Source organism: Mesoplodon densirostris, chromosome 6 (genome assembly GCF_025265405.1).
Source record: "Mesoplodon densirostris isolate mMesDen1 chromosome 6, mMesDen1 primary haplotype, whole genome shotgun sequence".
NCBI lineage: Eukaryota > Metazoa > Chordata > Mammalia > Artiodactyla > Ziphiidae > Mesoplodon > Mesoplodon densirostris.
Genome location: NC_082666.1, coordinates 64,193,213 through 64,216,322, shown reverse-complemented (window position 1 = coordinate 64,216,322; position 23,110 = coordinate 64,193,213). Strand labels below are relative to the sequence as shown.

The 23,110-nt window shown below is 36.0% G+C and overlaps 1 protein-coding gene across 7 annotated transcripts in view; it reads right to left on the bottom strand.

Moving 5' to 3' along the window:
* Positions 1–23,110, bottom strand: part of MPDZ (multiple PDZ domain crumbs cell polarity complex component) — a 165,554-nt gene that overhangs the window by 102,715 nt on the left and 39,729 nt on the right. For all 7 annotated transcript variants that reach the window (XM_060102121.1, XM_060102123.1, XM_060102126.1 and 4 more), the window contains exons 4-8: positions 8,107–8,316; positions 7,487–7,626; positions 6,249–6,462; positions 3,433–3,561; positions 1,629–1,838 (exon numbers count right to left, since the gene is read on the bottom strand). In XM_060102121.1, coding sequence (XP_059958104.1) covers positions 1,629–1,838; positions 3,433–3,561; positions 6,249–6,462; positions 7,487–7,626; positions 8,107–8,316 — 903 coding nt within the window. The remainder of the gene's footprint in view (positions 1–1,628; positions 1,839–3,432; positions 3,562–6,248; positions 6,463–7,486; positions 7,627–8,106; positions 8,317–23,110) is intronic.

Sequence of the window (23,110 nt, the reverse complement as noted above, 5' to 3'; positions counted from 1 at the left end):
GAATAGATATTTTTCTAAGCTTTCAATTACATCAAGTGGTTTTTGGTATTGCATTCATTTATATATTGCTGAATAAAATGTTTTGTTTACCACAAAAGAATGCCATTTAAATACTTTCATAAACAGGCTTTCTTTCTTCACTTCTTTCTCCCTGCAAAAAATAGCAACGAAACTCAATCCTAAAAACAACAGAATCATGGAAATTTCAAGTGTTCTAATAAAGTCTTAAAGGGCTTGTGGAGGAGGTTAGACTATTAAAAGAATGAATTTGTAGCAACTGTTTAGAAAATAACTGTTTTTAGATCTATAATAAAGGAATGTAGAACTTGTATTTGCTATAAAGCTCATATAGAAATTGGTCATAATTCTCTTCTTAAATATTTAAGAAATTTCTGGATAAAATTATTTTGTTGATATTTAATCCACTATCGTCTTGTGACCTGAACTATTTGAGATAACCATCACATTATAATAATTTTGAAACATTCTAGCTTTTATCATATCAAGTTGAGAACAAAGATGGAATGCTCTGCCTATGAATAAAGCTTTTGTCACAACCCTGAAAGCATAACTTTTCTCTAAAAAAAATTATATAACTGGGTCAAGAATAGCGACTTAGGGCTTCCCTGGTGGCGCAGTGGTTGAGAGTCCGCCTGCTGATGCAGGGGACACGGGTTCGTGCCCCGATCCCGGAAGATCCCACATGCCGCGGAGCGGCTGGGCCCGCGAGCCATGGCCGCGGAGCCTGTGTGTCCGGAGCCTGTGCTCCGCAACGGGAGAGGCCACAGCAGTGAGAGGCCCGCGTACAGCAAAAAAAAAAAAAAAAAAAAAAGAATAGCGACTTATTACAAATCTGATAACAATTATATGACATACCTGAAAACAACAATGAAAGGTTTTAGTAAGCTTTATTTATCCACCTTGCCCACAAAAAGACACTAAGAAGCAAGGTGTTGAAAGGGAATGACTGGAACTTACAGCCCACCTTACAGAAACACTTCTAAGTAAGAAAAAGATAGAATTAAATGTTTTAGGTATTAGTAGCAAATAATTCTTTAAAATTTATCCATACTTCAAAACATTTTCCTCATAAATTTGCTTAGAGAAAAATCAAAAACAGTAATCTAGAATTTTTAAGCAATCTATCTTTCACCTGTTAGACATTATTCCTATTTAATAAACTATTATTAGTGCTGAAACATCATTACATTTGAATTTTGTTTCATTCTTTAGCACTGATACACTAACATTAATAAGTCTAGTTTCTAGTTTATTTATTTTTGCTGTGTTGGGTCTTCATTTCTGTGCGAGGGCTTTCTCTAGTTGTGGCAAGCGGGGGCCACTCTTCATCGTGGTGCACAGGCCTCTCACTATCGCGGCCTCTCTTGTTGCGGAGCACAGGCTCCAGACGCGCAGGCTCAGTAGTTGTGGCTCACGGGCCTAGTTGCTCCGCGGCATGTGGGATCCTCCAAGACCAGGGCTCGAACCCGTGTCCCCTGCATTAGCAGGCAGATTCTCAACCACTGCGCCACCAGGGAAGCCCAATAAGTCTAGTTTCTAAATATACACCACTGTCATCTAAGTGCTACAGTCTATGACTTTCCCATTAACTGCTTTTATCTCCTTACCCGCATCTCTGGCGTAGAAGATGGGGATGAGGAAAGCGTGATGCCCAAAGAGGTGGGCACCGTTGGTTCTTCCATGGCACCTCTTGCAATCATCAATTTGACTCTATTTCCACACTGTCTGAGGACCTGGGCTACTTGCTCACTGCTCATTCCTGCTAGATCTGTGTCACCAATCTTTAGAATGTGGTCTCCACTGCATAATCGCCCATGCTGAATAAAAAGGGATTGATTAGTCAGATTGTTGTTGTTATTATTATTTACTTCATCAGAGAAATCCCTCATTTAGAGGGAATGGGAGTAATAACAAAAAAAAAACTATTACATGAATTACCAATCATGGTACATTAAACATGTGGTTGTAATGTTAACTGTCTTTTGAAGCATCCTAACTTCATTAAATGTGATATAAGTAAATGAAATTCATAAATATTCTTTAAATCAATAGTTGATATGAGCTTTTCAATTTGATTTCTACCCACTCGATGCAAGAAAGCACTAGTCTTTCTGTGAATTTTTTGAGGGATACAATAAAGAGAAAATACCACTAAGGAAAGATGAAGTATAACTCACTTCACAAATATATATAACTCAAAATACAGTATCAACCACAAAAAACCACTGAGTTAATACCACAGTTTTCTGCCTTGCCATTTCAATTATAAACATCCCTAAAAAACTCATTTGCAGATGAAATCTTTGTGAGACTTAAATTCAGATAAACCAGGGAAGTGAACAGCAGTCCGGTACGCCTCCATACAGGCACTGTCCACTAGAACTTTCTGCAGTGATGAAATGTTCTGCATTGTCCAATATGGAAGCTACAAGCAACATACTGCTCTAGAGCACTTGAAATATAGCTCATCTAATGGAGGAACTGGGGTGGTAATTTTATTTAATTCAAATTTGAATTTAAAAAGTGATATGTGGCCAGTACCTACAGTATTAGACAGTGCAGCTCTATACACAAGGTAAAGCTGATTTATCACAAGCCTGTCAATTAGAGAAATTTCACTGGATACTGCATGATACTGGCTAATGTTTAAAAGGAAGAAAACGCACATAATATTGAGTTACTCTCAATAATTGATAAGGTTACCTCTATTGATAAGGCTGCCCATAAATCTGCCTTTCATTTACCAATATGAAAAATATTTGATGCACGTGACTTAAGTTCAAATACACATGCAAAAGCAAACAGCTTTATATACAAAACATATTAACCAAGGCAAAAGAGACACTAGAACTTGTCAAATTAAAACGTAAATCATAGTTAGTAACTTTACAATTTTCTCACATATGCTCCAACAACTTTACATAGCATAATTGGCAATGCTTTAATAAACTACTCTAAGAGATAAGAACAGGCTGTACTTCATATACAAAGATGACACCAGCAACCCATCACTAAAGGGACAAGATGAATCTTATTTTTCGCCCTTCAATAATGAAGTATTATTTTTTCCATAATACCTTGTAGCTATAGAACAGATAAGTAGGCTTATAAACGTGATTTACAATCATAAAATAAAGGATATATACCTCTACAATGATCAAAACCACAACCTGGGCTTTAGTCTGTGATTCTAAAGAGTCTTAAGATCACTGTCTGTAACTGTAACTGAAAATCAAGGTCTCTCTTGAAATGTATTTCTCCCCAGGTCTAAGAAAAACATTTTACATACAAGCCCAACGAAATAGAAGATTCTGACATTGTCTAAAGCCAAAGTCTCTTCTTTCTAACAGAAATGTAAAAGACGAAGGTGTATTTTTGATAAAACAAAAAAAATCTGCTGGAGTAGCTTACCTGATCAGCTACTCCTCCAGGCAGGATGGTTTTCACGATCACGCCAGTTGCTTTTCCTCCTACAATGCCAAATCCCAGACCAGAGCCATCATTTACCAATTCAATAGTCTCCACGTGCTGCCAGTGAACCTGAAAACAAAGGCCCCATATGAATTTGAAAACATTTTACGAAAAACTAAAATTTTTATTACAGTTGAGATCTCTATGAATATTATTTTGTGATTAGTATTAAATACCTAAGTGCAGACATGATAATGAGCTTTAACAGGGTCCCTTTTATTTAGTACATTTCTCTTTCAACATGTTGTTACTGCTATTGATATAACCATTCTTAAAATAATCAATACATCATTAGAGTGACTGCATTTAACCAGGTAAAGAGAGATTTGCAAGATCCTTTGTAGAACTTAAAAAAAAAAAGGGATGATCAAGGAAAAACTGTTACCTGTTAAGAACTTCTTCTGCATAAACCCTATTGCAGGAGATTCCAAACAAAGTGACCTCTTAAAGTCACTGACAGCTGTCAGTAACTTTACAAAGCAAAATCAAGATTTTATTTGCTTACCAATAGAGTCAACTGTTTTTTTTCCTTTTTTCTTTTTTTTAAAGAGCTCGTACTCTGATAAGATCAATAAAATTGGTTTTTTTTTTTTTTAATTTATTTTTTGGCCGCACAGCACGGCATGAGGCATCTCGGTTCCCGGACCAGGGATCGAACCCGGGCCCAAGGCAGTGGAAGTGCAAAGTCTTAACCAGTGGACTGCCAGGTAAGTCCCTAGAGTAAACTTTTTTAAGGGACTAAATTTTTTTTTTTTTTTTTTAAGGAATGATGTCAAGTAAAAAGGCTACATAAAGAAAGGTAACAATCCCATTCACCATTGCAACAAAAAGAATAAAATACCTAGGAATAAACCTACCTAAGGAGGTAAAAGACCTGTGCTCAGAAAACTATAAGACACTGATGAAAGAAATCAAAGATGACACAAACAGAGGGAGAGATATACCATGTTCTTGGATTGGAAGAATCAATATTGTGAAAATGACTATACTACCCAAAGCAATCTACAGGATCAATGCAATCCCTATCAAATTACCAATGGCATCTTTTACAGAACTAGAACAAAAACTCTTAACATTTGTATGGAGACACAAAAGACCCCGAATAGCCAAAGCAATCTTGAGGGAAAAAAATGGAGCTGGAGGAATCAGACTCCCTGACTTCAGATTATACTACAAAGCTACCGTAATAATCAAGACAATATGGTACTGGCACAAAAACAGAAATATAGATCAACGGAACAGGATAGAAAGCCCAGAGATAAACCCACGTACCTATGGTCAACTAATCTATGACAAAGCAGCCAAGGATATACAATGGAGAAAAGATAGTCTCTTCAGTAAGTGGTGCTGAGAAAACTGGACAGCTACACGTAAAAGAATGAAATTAGAACACTCCCTAACACCATACACAAAAATAAACTCAAAATGGATTAAAGACCTAAATGTAAGACCGGATACTATAAAACCCTTAGAGGAAAACATAGGAAGAACACTCTTTGACATAAATCACAGCAAGATCCTTTTTGACCCACCTCCTAGAGTAATGGAAATGAAAACAAAATAAACAAATGGAACATAATGAAACTTAAAAGCTTTTGCACAGCAAAGGAAACTATAAACTAGATGAAAAGACGACCCTCAGAATGGGAGAAAATATTAACAAATGAATCAATGGACAAAGGATTAATCTCCAAAACATATAAACGGCTCATGCAGCTCAATATCAAAAAAACAAACAACCCAATCCAATAATGAGCAGAAGACCTAAATAGACATTTCTCCAAAGAAGACATACAGATGGCCAAGAAGCACATGAAAAGCTGCTCAACATCACTAATTATTAGAGAAATGCAAATCAAAACTACAATGAGGTATCACCTCACACCGGTCAGAAAGGGCATATCAGAAAATTTACAAACAACAAATGCTGGAGAGGGTGTGGAGAAAAGAGAACCCTCCTGCACTGTTGGTGGGAATGTAAATTGATACAACCACTATGGAGAACAGTATGGAGGTTCCTTAAAAAACTAAAAATAGAATTACCATATGACCCAGCAATCTCACTACTGGGCATATACCCAGAGAAAACCGTAATTCAAAAAGACACATGCACCCCAATGTTCATTGCAGCACTATTTACAATAGCCAGGACATGGAAGCAATGTAAATACCCACCAACAGACGAATGGATAAAGAAGATGTGGTACGTACATATAATGGAATATTACTCAGCCATTAAAAGAAATGAAATTGGGTCACTGGTAGAGGCAAGGATGGACCTAGGGACTGTCATACAGAGTGAAGTAAGTCAGAAAGAGAAGAACAAATATCATATATTAATGCATATATGTGGAATCTAGAAAAATGGTACAGATGAACTGGTTTGCAAGGCAGAAACTGAGACACAGATGTAGAGAACATACGTATGGACACCAAGGGGGAAAGCGTGGGGGGGTGGTGGTGGGATGAATTGGGAGATTGGGATTGACATGTATACACTAATATGTATAAAACAGATAACTAATAAGAACCTGCTGTATAAATAAAATAAAATTAAATTAAATTAAAAAAATAATTTTTTAGAAGCCATAAACTTAATCATCATTACATAAAAAATAATCCAGGCCACAGAGAGATGCAACAAAAAGGGAAAAACCCAAGAAGTACAAAGAATCTACAGGAAGTGTGAACCCATACAAAACCTTAAAGAACTAGAAAAATACGTTCTGTTCCTCTTGAAAATCTGAGGTACTCACCGGATTAGAGTGAGCTGAAATTGTGCTGGCCGCAGAAGGAGAACGGGAAACTATGGGGCTGATAAGCTGAGGCAATGAGCCTCTGGCAATAACCAGCTTGACAGTATCTTTGGCTTTCTGCAGGATGCTGATGGCCTGCTGATGTGTAATTGTCTGATCAAGTGCCTGTCCGTTAATAGCAAGGATCTGATCAGTTTCCTTCAATCTTCCATCTCTAAGAATGAAAAAGAGGGTAAAAAATAACTAACAGCTCTCAAAAAAATGACAGCTTCTTTGGCATGCATTTTCAGGTTATTTTTAATTCTATTTTCTAATGTCCACACTATGAAAGCTTTTTCCTGCAGCTGCACTTCTAAAAATATTTTTTCTATTTCTTTAATTTAGTATGTATATGAGACAGTGTTTACTAAACTATTGTGCCCAATCATTATGCTGTACACCTTAAACGTACATACTGCTGTATGTCAATTATGTCAAAATAAAAATGGAAGAGAAAATATATATGCTTTGGCTCCAGTTGACCTACCCCTTATCAACCCCTCCCAGTTAAAAGCACCTTCTTTTCAGCTACCCACTCAACCTATACACTGCATTTTACATGTTCCTATCCTCTACAAATGAAAGCAAAGATGTATATATTTACTTGTTGCTTTGAGTATATTAATAAAATATAGCTCAAATTATCATAGGCCATTTGTATACTTTTCTATAAAGTAATTTTAAAATCTAATCAAAAAGAGCCCATTTAATAGCAATGAGAGTACTGTCCTAGTCAAATTTTCTTTCCTTACTAAAAAATGATTAAGTTATGACTATATTTAAAAGTAACTCTCCTTTCAAAGGACTTTCTTTTTATCATAGCAATGTTAAGAATTTAATGATTTCTAAAAACTAATAACAGATTGTATTCAGTTTTTTGTCTGTTTTTATTCATTTTTGTTCCTTGAAATTCTCCCAAGGTGAGCAGTACCTTCTGAATGTGGTATCAAAAACAGAAAAGAGGGGCTTCCCTGGTGGCACAGTGGTTGAGAGTCCGCCTGCCGATGCAGGGGACACAGGTTCGTGCCCCAGTCAGGGAAGATCCCACATGCCGTGGAGCGGCTGGGCCCATGAGCCACGGCCACTGAGCCTGCGCGTCCGGAGCCTGTGCTCCGCAACGGGAGAGGCCACAACAGTGAGAGGCCCGCGTGCCACACACACACACAAAAAAAACAGAAAAGACACAGTGACAGTCTCACCTGTGGGCCACACTGCCCTCCTGGAGCTCCTGCACAAATATCCCCAGTTCTCCCCGGTTTTCACTCCTCAGTCCCACAACACTGAACCCAAGGCCTCCACATGGAGGTTTGAGGAGCTCAAAAACTTCTATTTGGCGACCCTGTTCAGGAAAAAAAGCAAGAAATATAATTAAATGCAAATCACTGCACTTGCAATCATCTTATTAGTGGCATTAATCTGTTCTTTAAAAGAAAAGAAATTAAAAATATTTTTTTCTAAGATCAACTTTATCACTCATCACCTAGAATGAGACATTTATTTATCCTGAAGAATATTTCTGAAACATAACATATAATGCCCAGTTTAAAATATGATAATTAAAAAAAGGAATAGAAAAGTCTCAGAACCACCTAAACCCACATAAATTCTACATCTTTGTCATTCCAATTTTTTCAGATATTATAAATGTCTTCATAAATAAGAATATTATATTTAAAATATACTTGATATATATTTAATGTATATATTTAACTTACATAACGTAAATATATATAAGTATTCTTCAAATTATCCAGTATTTAATTACATTCTTAAGATATTATACATTCTATAGTTAACTATCAGGAAGAAATGCTCTTACCTGGGCCATATTTTTGATCAGTTGATCAAATTCATCACAAGCAGGTTTCCCATTGATGTGTGCAGTACCCAATCCTGTAAGAACTTCCAGATTCCCATTACTTGGGGATAATAAAAATGATTCGTTTTGCAGAGTAGGAATTACAGCTGGGCTGAGATGTGGAATGTGGGCACATTCAACATTTGAAATTGTGGGAGTTGCAATGTTTACCTAAGAGTAATATGGAAAGTATTAACAACTTTGTCATTCCATAAAGTATTTCATAGGAATCATCCCAAGAGAGATAATAATGAAGTACCTATGAAATTTCAAAATGTCCATACCCTTTTATTCTGCAACTCTATTTCAAGAAATTTATTTCAAGGAGAAAAATTAGAAAAATACACAAAGATGTAAATGCAAGGATGTTCAACACAGCACTATTTTTTAGGTGGAAAAAGTTTTAAAAACTAATTAAGTGAAAAGAATCAGTGTTCAACGTCAAGGTACTTATGAAAACACACACAAAAACACATCCATACATATGTTTTTAAGTGAAAAGGCCTAGTTATTGAACAATAACAGTAAGTATAGTACAATTCAATGTACACTTAAAAAATGTTTACATGTGTATTAAACATCTGGAAGAATATATACCAAACCACCAACAGAACACTAGCTGTCCCCAAGAGATGGGATTCCAGAAGGCCATTAACTTACCATATTGCTTGAATTTTTATAACAACCTATGCAGTAAAGAATTTGGTCTTTCCCAGAAAGAAGCCCGGCCTTTGTCCTTACCTCATAGGAAGTAACCTCTAAACCCTTGGAATTTCCCAGATGACAGAAGTGTCTCTGTTATTCACGGTGGGCCCCAAGGCCACATGATATCCTCTCAAATTCTTAAACTAAGTCATCTCACATGAGCAATCAATCATGCCTATGAAATGATGTCCCAATAAAAACTCTGAACACCAAGCTCAGGTGAGCTTCCTGGGTTGTCGATACTCCATGCATACTGTCACACAACGAGTTTGGGAAGGGAACACTTCCTCAGGAAAATGGAAGCTTCACATCTGGAATGCTCTCAGACTCAGTGCTATGCATCTCTTTCTTAGGTTAACTTTCGACCTGTATCCTTTCCCTATAACAGACCATAACCATGAGTCTTAACAGCTTTCAGTAGGCTCTATAGGTCCATCTAATGAATTATTGAACCTGAGCGTGGTTTGGGGAACCTCCTGAATGTGCAGTTGGAATCAGAAGTGAGGGTGGTCTTGTGTGGACTCTTCCTTCCAACTTTGTATTTGGAGCTTAACTCCTTGCTGTTGGTGTCACAAGTCTAGGGCAGAACTGCCAGTCTGGAGGACTATGCCCTCAAACCTCACAGTATGGTTAACTCCAGGTACAATGATATTAATAAACAACAACAAAATATTCCATAATTACTTGTATGTGCCTGTTATACAGAGCTAAATAATCTAATACTAATAAATAATAATATATTTATTATTAAATATTAATATATTCATAGAATATCTTATATAAAATCATATTGACATTAATATAGTAATATTAAATAATAATAAATATAAATAATAAATATTACATTAAAGCTAAGCAATTATTAAAACAGTGCAAAGAGTCAATCCTAATTTTGTATTTCTATAGGGTATCTGGAATGTAACTTTTAATTTACAATTAATCGTGAGAAAAGTTATATCAATGACACTTTTGGATCACTCTCTAAGCTCATCTCCCAGCACTCTGTCCTTCACTCACAGAGCTCCAGCTATACTAACCACTTTACTGTTCCTCCAACTGCCAAGCTGCTCTCTCTAGCAGCCAAGTACTTCCTTCCCCCAAGTATCTACGTGCTTACATTTTTAGTTCATCCAAGTGCACTCAACATCACCTCAGAAAAGGCCTCCCTGACAACCCTAACTGAGACTGTGTCCCACCATTACGCTCCATGAGCTGACACTGCCCTGTTTTTCTTCATGGTGCTTATTATTGCCTGGCATGCACCCTGCTGCCATGGAGCTTCCATCCCAATCTGCAGAGACAGACTAGAATGTGGAATTCTCCAGTGGAGGAATTTGACTATTTTATTCTCTATTATATCCTCATCCTCTAGGAGAGTGTCTTGCACGGAGTTGGCATTCAATATATATCTGCAGAATAAACGTTTATCCATTTTTAAGGACCCACTCTGATCTAATCTGCCCAATGACCCTCCAAGAATCACCATTACCATTTTACAGATGACAAAATTACACAAAGTCACACACCTAGTAAGTAGATTATGACCTAGATTTTTGCATCATGGTGCTACTATCATCTTCGTATTATACACATAGCAAACAATCATTTCTGGAAATGAGACATTAGTAAATGTCTTCCATTGACAGAAGCAATCAAAATATTTCACAATTTATGTCACCAATCCATGCCTAAGTTTGTTACCTGTCCTAAAAAATAAAACAGGAAACTCAGTAACTTACCAAAGTTACCAGTAATTCACCACTTCATTGGCTATCTACAACCACAGATGTAAAAGAGATCAACGTATTTGAGGAAGAGGCTTTGGGGAATCCTTTCAAATGCTTATTTTAAAATCTACAGCAGGCATGATCAATTATTATTTTTTCAAAAGTAAGCTTCTTATGCCAAACCTGATTTTTTTTAAACCTGAGCATGGCAACTTCAATAAAATCTGCTGGCAGAAGATACACTGTTCAGGTTGAAGCAGATGGCATCATGAAATCTGTGACAGGCTGAGGATCCCACACACCAGGACCTAATGCCTATGGTATGTTTGCATAGGGAAAAAATATTTGGAGTTTTGCTACAGTGAGCCAGGATGAACAAATCACATCATAAGCACAAAGAGTCTGTCTGTGTGAAGTTAACTGGTGAAACAGAAGCTCTGACACTATGCAAGACAAGGTGTGAAGGCATTCCAAGAGTAAAGTTATATATGCATATAAAGCTATAAGATACCGATATCAATTGTCTTCTACAAATTTGTTAAAGGTTAACAAATGACAGTGACTCCTCCTATCTCCTCCCAGCCACTGAGGTCTACATAAATGTAAAAGCAAAGAGATCACATAAGTAAAAACTAAAATATAATTATACCATCATACAAAGGGCTTGTTTTTAACTTTGAAAATTTATACCCATAGGAAAAAGCACAAAGGCACCTTGTGATTCTGCCATAGCTTTATTCAAATGGCTTTCTGAACTATACTCTCTTTGAAGAACAAGAATGAATCTCTTTGCCATGATAGGTCTGTTCATAACAGACATAGTATAAATGTTTAATAAAAAGAACTTGACTCCCATCTTGGTTTATAGAATATAAAATAAACAGAAGAAAACACAACTATCTGTTGAGTTTTATATACAGGTAAACAATCTGTATAATTTATGGAAGTTGCCAGTAAATGAGCAAGAGTCACCAAATAATTTTCTGTTTTCTGCTTAGTTTCTGGCTATTTCAGTCTAAAAAGGTCTTTTATGTTCTTAGTAAATAAACATGTATTAATTTATGGATTCTAATTAGTGCTAACACTAAAACATAAATAAAAACTATGTAAGGTATTCAATTAAAAAGTTATCAAATTCTTTGTGAAAGGGTAATATGTTAAAGGATACAAATTTCCAGTTATAAGATGAAAAAATTCCAGGTATCTAATGTACAGCATGGTGACGACAGTTAACAATATTGTATTATATACTTGAAAGCTGCTAAGAGAACATATTTTAAAAAGTCTTCACCTAACACACACATAAAGGGTTAATTATGTGAGGGGACAGATGTATTAACTAGCCTTACTCTGGTAAATAAGGGTAGCAAATATTTCAAATATCACGTTGTACATCTTAAACTTACACAATATTATATGTCAACTATAACTCAAATAATAGGCTGGAAAAAATAGTGATTCCTTTGGGGTAGTTAGGACTGACTGAGGGGACACAGAGATTATTATGGAGCGCTGGTAACCTTCTATACCTTGATTTATGGGGAAGGTTATGTGTACATTCAATTTGTAAAAAATCCTTGAGTCACATAATCTTTGCTTGATTGTATGTTTTTTTCTCAATATTTTTTAAGGTTTACAAAGTAAGTGATACAATCAGAGCAGAGAACCTGGGGTACTCCAATGAATGATATAAACATACACTTCTCTTAAAGAAAGAGGCAGTAGGGATAGCCTCTATGTATCAAGCTAAACCTTCTCTGAGAGAAACTGAATTTAAAGTTCAATTACCAAGCATTCACCTTAAGTGAAGGAAAATAAAGAAATGGATATCTGAAGATGAAGCTTAGTCTATTACTGTGATAGATTACCCTCCACAGGCTTGATATGGATTCAACTGGCTAATTCCCATTGCCAGAATAAATCTTTTAACAAGTGCTCAAGTCAAGATGAATCCTCAGCAAATGTGTTTTGACCTCTGTAGCGTATCTAGATCTTTCTTCCTTAAAGATTATACATTTTAAAAACTTGTATCATTTAATTGCACACCAAATTAGAAGAAAAAAATAATCTTTATGCTGTCTTATACTTTTATACTAAAGTAGTTTGACCCACCCTGGTACAAGGCTGCTATAATTGTAAGATTTTTAAAATTATAAATTGTTTTTCATCTTTTTTCAATAAGAATACCTATTATTTAAAATTAATGTAATTCCAAACATACTCAACAAGATCAACATCTTAATATTTTGATCATATACATGTGGTTTATGCACTTAAGCTTAATCCAATAGAAAACTTCTCAAATATGTAGATTCACTTAACAAAAACTGCTACAAAATACTGAAATATTAACTTCTTAAGTTTTATCTATCCCTTCTGTGTTGTTAACTGAAAAGGAAGTTAACGTTATTAGCTCTATTTTCATGGCTAACATCAATCTTTCCAGAAGTACTTGTATTATTGTCTACAAAAATGACTGCTTAGGATCAAACTGAATTTCCCAAAGCACTTCTGTATAGATTGTCCAAACCTACTTTGTGGTCCTGTTATTTTGACTTATTCTGAATTCAGAGTATAGCAATGAGAATAAAACAACCCAAATGCTTATGTACATTTGATGAATACTGTATTTCTATCACTTAAAAGCTAAAATATGTATTATCTTGAATTAAGCAAGAAAAATGACCACTACTTTTGCAACCTTAGTTTTGGTAGATTTTAAACAAATTTATAAACATATATTGCTAGTTCACTTTCCCAATTTTTTGTTTTGTTTGTTACTCCCTCAACATAATGAAAAATAAGAAGCAAGGCACTCTCTGGGGAATCTGCCATAACAGGTGCACCTCATAGAAATGCAGACTGTTTTTTTGTTTTGTTTTGTTTTTATCTGCACCTTGTCTTTTCTTCTTGTAGAGCAAGAAAAGTGCTTATTTTCTTGTGAATTTACAAAAATGCCGTAAAACACTCTCTGGAACTGATCCCAAATATGAAATGCAAAGAGGGATAGGATGCTGAGAGTATTCAATGAAATACAGCACCTAAAATGGTAGCAATAACAGGAAAAAAATCTTATACATAATAGAGCTCCATTTCAAGTTTGGAACCAAGAGATGCCTCTTTTTCCATAAATCATTCAGTGAAATACTGAGTAGAGCACAACTCTGATGCATTATTGAACAGGCAACCCCCCTTGCACAGTAATTGATGGTGGCACTCTGATTTAATGATCCTTATTTTTAAAGCTAATTAAAGAAATTGAGTTGCATGTTCAAAGCATATTAGCTTAATGTGACCAGACTATTTTGGACATAAAGTAGCTCACAGTTCCTGAGCTAAACAAGATACAAAATGCAACAGCAAGTTATAAGGGCGGGGTGGGGGGTTCAGATGAAACAAGCATAATTTTACATTTTCTATGAGACCTATCTTTAGTTCATTCAAATACTTAAGCACCTGAAATGTCCGAGACATTGGGCTCTAAGTGATGGGATGGTAATTAAAGAGGTATCTGTGGTAGACTGTGAAAGAAAAGGCAACAAATTATTTTCAGCTCCTCTCAGCAAGAACAAGTCTTATTTCCCCACCTTTGAATCAAATAAAAACGTTCTTGATGTAGTAAAAATTATTAATTTTATTCGATATTGACTCTTGCATGCACATCCTTTTAATACTCTGTTAAAAATGGTAAGTATGTATAAAGTACTTCTGCTATACAAAAAAAATACAATTGTCAGAAGAGAGTTTGACTTGCAAACTAAACTATGCTATTTTTTTCATGGGCACCATATTACTTGAAAAAAATGACTTAAAACCAAAAATGATTATACAGACTTGGGTATATGGCAGACAATTTCTCAAAAATAAACAAAGTATGCCTGTCACTTCAAGGAAAACAACTGACAGCAATTGTTGCCAGTAGTAAAATTTGAGCTTTCAAGTAAAAATGAGAATTTTGAAAAATTTGCATCTGCCTTCCTGAGCTTGACACTTTTCCATAATTTAAAGACTCCATTGATAAGATCAGAAGCAATATTAGCCAAGTGTAACTTTCTGATACTATATAGTGAAATGTGAAATGTAATTTTTCTATTTTTCAAATTTTCCAGATGACCAATATAAAATTATGCATGGATAATAAAAGTAAAAATTCAAAGCACAGGACAGATTTTACTGTAACAGAGTACAAAATGTTCACTGTTTTAGTTTCAGATACCACGTTGTAACTAACCTTTAAGAAACTACCAAGAGTTTTGGTGTCCTATTGAACGAGGATATCCACAACCATCTGAAAAGGCTATATATACCCCTCCCCTTTTCCAGCTACATACTGATACTTGCATGAGGCCAGATTTTCTCACATACATCAACTAAAACAACAAATGCAAACACATCAAAGGCAGAAGCAGACATGAGAATCCACTGTCTTCTACTGAGCCACGTTAAAGAGATGTGCAAAAATATAAGAACAATGCCACTCTTCTCACTAATTTTTAAAGGTAATCAGTTTATTACTGTTTTAATATAAGTAAATATTTATAATAGTTCTCAATTTTAATTTCTAACCTGATAAATATTGGTGGATAAAACCACAAAAACAAAAGCTCTTTGAGGTGCTTAGTAATTTTTAAGAATGTAATGGGGCCATGAGGCCAAACTGAGAGTTGCTGCCTTAGAACATAAAATCTCAATAGGAGGAGGAAGCAATAGGCAGAGAACTGATATTTTTTTTGAGTGCTTGGTAAGCACTGGGCTTATGCCTTAGTTTTAAAATCCACGTTATTTAGTTCTGATTTTACAACTAAAGGAGAAAAAAAAAGGGGCTCAGTCAAGATAAATATATATTTTTTCATTTTAAGAAATCAACTCTGGCTTAAGATCATTTACTTATAAATATCAGTGCCAGAATACAAATCTGGATTGTGTCTGTCTCCAAACAAGACAACACTACAATACTGCCAGCACCTGAGATCAGATAATCAAAACAAAGGCCTCTAGATCACCAGGAAATCCTTAAATTATGTTCATTATACTGTTTAGGACAGTGAAACAAAAGACAACAGAGCTCTATGATTAAGACCTGGGCTCTGGGGCCTCCCTGGTGGCGCAGTGGTTGAGAGTCCGCCTGCCGATGCAGGGGATACGGGTTCGTGCCCCGGTCTGGGAGGATCCCATATGCCGCGGAGCGGCTGGGCCCGTGAGCCATGGCCGCTGAGCCTGCGCGTCCGGAGCCTGTGCTCCGCAACGGGAGAGGCCACAACAGTGAGAGGCCCGCGTACAGCAAAAAAAAAAAAAAAAAAAAAAAAAAAAAAAAAAGACCTGGGCTCTGGAGTCAGCGTGCCTGCATTCAAATACTAACTCCCCCAATTAACCTGTGCCTCCGTTTCCCCAGCTGCAAAATGAGGAAAATATTATCCTGTGCTTTACAGTATTGTTATAATGATGAAACAGGTAACTCTACGTGGAATAGCTCCTGGCACACAGTAGGAATTCCATACATGTTAACTGCTATGATGATGATGAATGATGAGTGACACATCTTTTTCAATATGGTTTCTACGAGAAAAATGAGGTATCCTCAAAGTAACTTCAGTTATTTGGCTAGTTTATTTATGTTAAAAACCCGTTCTCAAGCAAGGAGAGTTGTTATTAATGCACAAAACTTCTAAATATTCAACAACATTCACATACTCATTAATTAAGCAATCATTTATTGAGTTTGAGCAAAGTGTCGTGTTAGGGACAAGGTATTCAAAGATGAACATGGCATGGATTTTATCCCAAAAGTAGTAAATGGACTCCAAACAAACCTCCAAACAAATGAGTTCTACAACTCCTGTTTACGCTTGTTAAGAACAAATGGCGAGTGGCGCACAGCATATACACCACTAGTCTAGGCATGTGTGTTGATGTGTATTTGCAGAATGTCTTTCCTTTATTTAAATCTCAACACTTCTGTGCTTTCTTAACAAAATTTCCAAGGGAAAAAAATTTACAGAATGTAACTTGACCAAAAATAATATTCTTATCAAAGTACGCTGAAATTTTCTACATCCAAGGGGTAAAGGTATCAAAATTAAGTAAATTTATCTTTTTCAAATGCCACCACAAATTTCAGAAATTGAAAATCTAGACAAATGACGTGTTAGAATGTTTGCAGTGTTTTTTCTATGTCCCACATTTCCAGAAGATAAAACTGATTCACTGTTCACAGTCTGCTTAGAGAAAAATAAAAATAAAACCTTCTAGACAAGTATAAATATATGGAAATGGGCATATGAAGACTGATGTTACTTTGCCATGCTGTCTCTCCATTCCACTATTACCTTTACCCAGTTCATTTACTTTAAAACCTAGCATAATTATAAACAAAAGCAGAATGAAACTTCTGATTTACATTAAAAAGGCCCTCTGATTAAAATTTGGTGGGAGAATTTGAAGGAAATGGCAAATCTTAATGAATTTGAATTTACAAAAGATTTAGTTTAGGGCCTCCCTGGTGGCGCAGTGGTTGAGAGTCCGCCTGCCGATGCAGGGGACACGGGTTCGTGCCCCGATCCCGGAGGATCCCACATGCCGCGGAGCGGCTGGGCCCGCGAGCCATGGCCGCGGAGCCTGTGTGTCCGGAGCCTGTGCTCCGCAACGGGAGAGGCCACAGCAGTGAGAGGCCCGCGTACAGCAAAAAAAAAAAAAAAAAAAAGATTTAGTTTAAATTCATTTCTATTTAGGAATGCTATTAACTGTTTTTTCAACTTATTTGCTCCTTTAAATTACAGAGCTAAGGATTTAGAAACTGTAAATTAGAAGTTTAAAAAAAGCATTGGCTTCAGGGTCAGACAGACCTGGATTCTCCCTCTACGTCTACCAATGAATAATCGTGTGGTCCAGATTAAGTTATATAACCTCTCTAAACCCCAATTTCCTCACTGGACAAAATGGGGATAAAACCCATCTCAAAAAGCTGATGGACTGGTTAAATGAGACAAAGTCCACAGCACACAATGGCTTCCTAAAAGTAATTGTTCTTGTTGTTGCTGTTGCTATATTTCAAATGCAAATCAACCTCTATTGTTCTAAATTCTTGGGTTATAAAACTGATTTACATTATACCCAGTAAATTTCACATTTTTTCCCTCTTCTCCAAAGACCATTTAACTTTGTCACAAAAACACCATACAATTAGCACCATTTGCTGTTTTAGACACACATGCATACCCAATAGCAAGATGGTGTTGCATTTTAATCCAGCACTGTATAAAAAGCTTGAACACTGCCTTCTTGCCCAGGATAAAACAAGAATTTTAGTCCCTTCAAAGGCTCTATATTTACAAACTTTTAGTTAAAGGAACAAACATTTAAAAGCTGTTATTGTACCAAAAATAAAGTATTTGAAATTCCTACAGTAAATAAACTTTATGGTAAATGTAAAAACATGAGACTCAACTCCTCCTCTCATAACTTCTCCTAGATAACGTACATTGAAGTCTCAAGAAACAGACACTTTCCTGTTAGGCAGCTGCAATGCTCTCTCATAAAAGCAAAACCATTTCAGGGGTAAGAAAAATAGTTTTTTCATTTTCACAGGCAACATCAACTGGGAAGAATTCCAGTCGATTTCTCGATACTTCCTGTTAATGGGGTTGAGGCGTATCTTCTTTCTCTCCGTTCCCCTTCACCCATTCCCAGTCATAATTTAACCTAGGCATTCTTGGGAGACAGTAGCCATTTCCCCTTTCCTGACAGCAAGCCTACAGGTGAATTATCTTCATTTCAGTCTCAAATTAGAAACCATCCACAGAAGGGTTATGTTTTCATCTTTTACATAAGTAATAAAATAAAGCTGAGGAAATACAGGCATCTCTGCTCTGAGACATGAATTACACAAAACAGCATCTTTCTGACAACCAAAGTCAAAACAGAGCAACCAAGTACTCAGTTATCAAAATTCTCAACTTTCCAACAACGGAAAAAACATAAATGTAAGAAAGTGTCAGAGGTGAGGATGGTACTGCTTAAAAGCAGCATACCTCAACACTTTGGCCATGAACTTGATTTATCAGTCTTACAAATACAGAAGAGTGGCTCTTTGCGCAGGCCTCAGGATGGTGGTGTTGCACCCAATACCCTCTGCTTACGTTAGATATTTGAAAGTAACCCTATGAAATACACACTGACTACCTGTTTCTTTAGGTTCTATAAAGTGCGCTCCTGTTTTAAGACAGTATGAGAAAAAAAATACATGGGGTACATTACTTCATGTACTCTTTTGCAGAAAAGCCGTCGCTAAATTAGTGTGTATTCTTAGTGTATTTCATTCTTAGAAAGGTGAAAGAAATAGTCCTTTGAAGTACAAGTCATGTATTTTACAATTATAATTGAGGGTCTTATCCATCAAAAATGTCATTAAAACCTATACCTTTATGTTGTGTGTTTTTACTATGACCTTTAAAATGTGGAGAAATAAAAATACGTAAATAAAATGACTGTTAAAAGACTGTATTTAATAGTGTGGTTAAAAGATAAAGTTGATACAACTTCAACTTGATACAATAAAATTTGATATAGAAAGTTGAATGCAAAAGAGCAAAGATGATAAAAACCAACCAAAAAAAAAAAAAACTCAAAAAACAACAAAAAAAATCTTACCTAAATAAATCCTTTATAATCTGGCTCCAAAGTTTCCTCTCTTGCCAATAGCCTCACGTATTCTATTGCTCTGATAATACAGGTATGTATGTGACTCTGTACCAGGGTTTTTCAGCCTCAGCACTGAACACACCCTAGACCCCATACTCCTTTGTTTTGATGGGCTGTCCTTTACACTGAGGATGTTCGGCAGCATCCCTGGACTCCCGTGCCAGCAGCAATGGCCCCCACAGCCCACATGTTGCGACAATCAAAAGTGTCTCCAGGTATTGCCCGATGTCCCCTGGAGAGGGAGAATGTAAAATCCCCATTTGAGAACTGCTCTATACTCTTGTTACCACTGTTCCCACTACCTGAAAAAACTTCCTCCATCTCTGCAGAAAACTCCTACTCATTTTCAAGACCTATTTTACATGTTACTTCCAGTGTGACGTTTTCCTCTAATCAAAGTTAGTAATTTCTTCCTCTTTCTTCCTCTTATACCACTCACATTCTTGTTTTTCTATTTAATTACATAAGACTATACATGTTCTATATTTCCCTCTAGATGGTGAGAACCTCCATCTTACTTATTCATTGTGTTTTTGATTATTTTAGGTGTTCAACAAGGTTTGTTAATAAATGATTATGAGCTTTCTATAAAATAACCATGAGCTCCAGTAATGTTCCCATTGCCAAGGGGAAATCTGGTTCATAGAATGATGTCTCACGTTGAGCAATATATAATTATCTGGTTCTTTTTTGCCTTTGTCCTGGGAAATGGGAAATAAATTCTATACTAAATTTTAGCAACCCAAGATTCTTGGTATATCTAGTTCTCTAATATTTTTATTTGATCTTTATTTAGATTTACCTTTGAATCATCTTTTAGTCAGGATGCTTTGCCTTCAGGAGTTGTTCCAAATTCTTTTTGGAATGTGAACAGATAAAACTTAGCAACACAGAAATATAAAACCACAATTTTATACCATGAAGACCGTATTTTCCAAGAATAAAAATGAAAAAGATGAACTGAATTACTGTGATCTACACTGAACAGTAATTTCCAACACTGATTCTATGTTAAATCAGCATCTCTCCAATTATTTCAAGAGATGTCATAAAATTTCCAAAGAAAAACTTGGAAAAATCTGGTTTACTTTTGTGTGTAAATACATTATGCATCTAGATGATATATATGTAAGCCAACACTTTCCTGGGAGAAAGGTTAATGAACTAGGAACCTGGAAATATCAAACAAGAACAACAACAAAATAACAAGTGTCATACTCCAAAAAGGCTGGAAATCACTGATAAGGAGAAACCTCCAGAATATTCTGTGCCCCAAGGCTAGTCTTCCATATCAGCAGCTTTTGTAGCCTGCATATCCACATCATTTCTTCAATGTTGGACTTGGTCTCTGTAGCCATAATTTTTTTTTAAATCTTAGCAATGACATTTTTTAAATATTAATCCTAATTTTCTAATGAAATAAATCATTTTAATTCACAGTTTTCCTATAAAAAACTCAGGATAAAAAGACATTTAACTTAGTGCCCATAGTTAATTCAGAAAGCAAGGCAATTAATTAATCAGAAAAGCAGCATCCACCTATATTGGAATAGAGAAACGTCACAGAATAAATATTCAAATCCAATATCCTCGTGGCTGACAAGTTTCTATTATTAAACTGCTAACATGTTTATTTCCTCCACAATAGCTGGATTTTTGTCATGAATATGCATTAAGCCCTGCAGTTATTAGCCCTGATGACTAGGTGACAGTGAGGACACTACTTGAGAATTTGCATTTGACAGATCATTGACACAAAGTCACAGTTCCCTTTTTTTTCCCCCCCTCTTCACTTAAACAGGAATCATGCAATAGGAAATGAACTGGAGCTATTAGAGATTATTCAGGTTTAATAGCACACATCCTTTTAGCTGACATTAAAACAATACACAATGTGGCAGAGTTAAACAGAGGCATCAATTATACTCTCAGACCTGTTAATATTTTTGACAATATTTAAATAGCACATCCCTTCAGGGCATGGCTTTTTTGCCCTCTCAGTTACACACCTGTCAAGTGTTTAATTTGCCAAAGGGAAACAGTTTGATTTCTAAGGGCAGTCTTAATACGGAAGAAGCAAATTGGAAAAATTAAACATTATTGAATAGAAGTAATGGGAAGGATCTGAAGGGAAAAAAATAGTAGGCTTAATTCAACATGGCATGTCGGCATCTGTCATTAATGCAACAATATGATCATGTTCCCAATATGGTGCATATACCTTGGGCTTTTCAATTATTCCCTCCCTTTGCTTTTTAAAAGACAGAATGATGGCAGAGGAAAATCAAAGGGGTCAACATTTCCAGTAATAATAAAAAAGATGGAAACGGTAACTTGCTCCTATTGTGCATATAAAATTATACATTTGAAAACATAATTTAGGTATAAGATAATAAATAAAAGCTAGACATGCATCAGATTTGTGTAGCTACTGGATTAAAAACACAAAACAAATGTCACTCCTCAGATGCATTACTTAAATATTAAATTATAAATATCAATAAATTAGCAGTTGGTAAACTATATAGAAAATTTAAATCTAACATGATAACGTCTAGAATATTTAATGTTTAAACTTTAAAACAGAAAATATTGTTTTAAGTTTTTGAAAAGTTTCTCTAGTCACGCAAGGAAAAAAAATTGGTTAAGTTAACAAATGAAACTGAATTGGTAAAGAACGGAGAGTAAAGTGAAGAGTCACAAAAAATGTGGGAAATTATCAATAGTTTCAACCAACATAAAGTCATGGCATCTAGGGCATTTTCACCCTTGGGGGTAGGGGGAGATGTGAGATAAGCTGCAGGGTCAGATAAGGGAAAGGGCTGTGCTTGGCGGCCAAGAAGCATGAGTGGTAGCCCTGGCTCTACTCTTCTACACCACTCTGCTGTAATAAGCAGGGGGAAGAACAGACGGTTTCTGTGGTCCCTTTCAGTATTGGAAGGGATGACCAATGAGCCAAAAAGTCCAAAGTCATGTAAGACACGCCTACAGAATTCACAAACATCACCGCTTACGTAGCCTTGAAATACAGTTGACCCTTGAACAACACAGAGGGTAGGGGCACGGCACCACCCCACACACAGTCGAAAATCCACGTATAACTCTGAATCCCCCAAAACTTAACTACTAAGAGCCTACTGTTAACTGGAAGTCTTACCCATAACATAAACAGTCATTTAACACATATTTTGTATGTTCTATGTATTATATATACTGTATTCCTACAATAAAGTAAACTAGAGAAAAGAAAATGCTATTGAGAAACGTCATAAGGAAGAGAAAGTACATCGATGTGCAGTTCTAACCCATGGTGTTCAAGGGTCAACTGTATATTAGCTTCTAACATTTAATACAATGAGATGACACTGTCCATAGTCCTAGACTATGAGGCTCAATAATATTATGCTCAATAATTTCCAAAGAAATTTCAGCTGCATCACGTGGGACCCAAACAGTTTTAGAGCCCATATTCTACTTCCATTTAGAAATGACAAAACAAGCTCAACAACAAGTAGGCCCATTTCTCTCCTCCTTTCAGCAGACATGGTAGGTATGAAAGCTATTCCCCTTACATAAGGTTGGCTAGCAGGGGAATTTCGACAGTTGCCTCACTGGACTAATGGTATTCCCTAACACACTTACTAGTACTTTTTCTTGCAACTTTTCATCTCATTCTAATCATATTTTCACATAATACAATAAGGGGAGACATCTTCACACTCTTTAAAAACCAGATAATTGGGCCTCCCTGGTGGCGCAGTGGTTAAGAGTCCGCCTGCCGATGCAGGGGATACGGGTTCGTGCCCCGGTCCGGGAGGATCCCATATGCCGCGGAG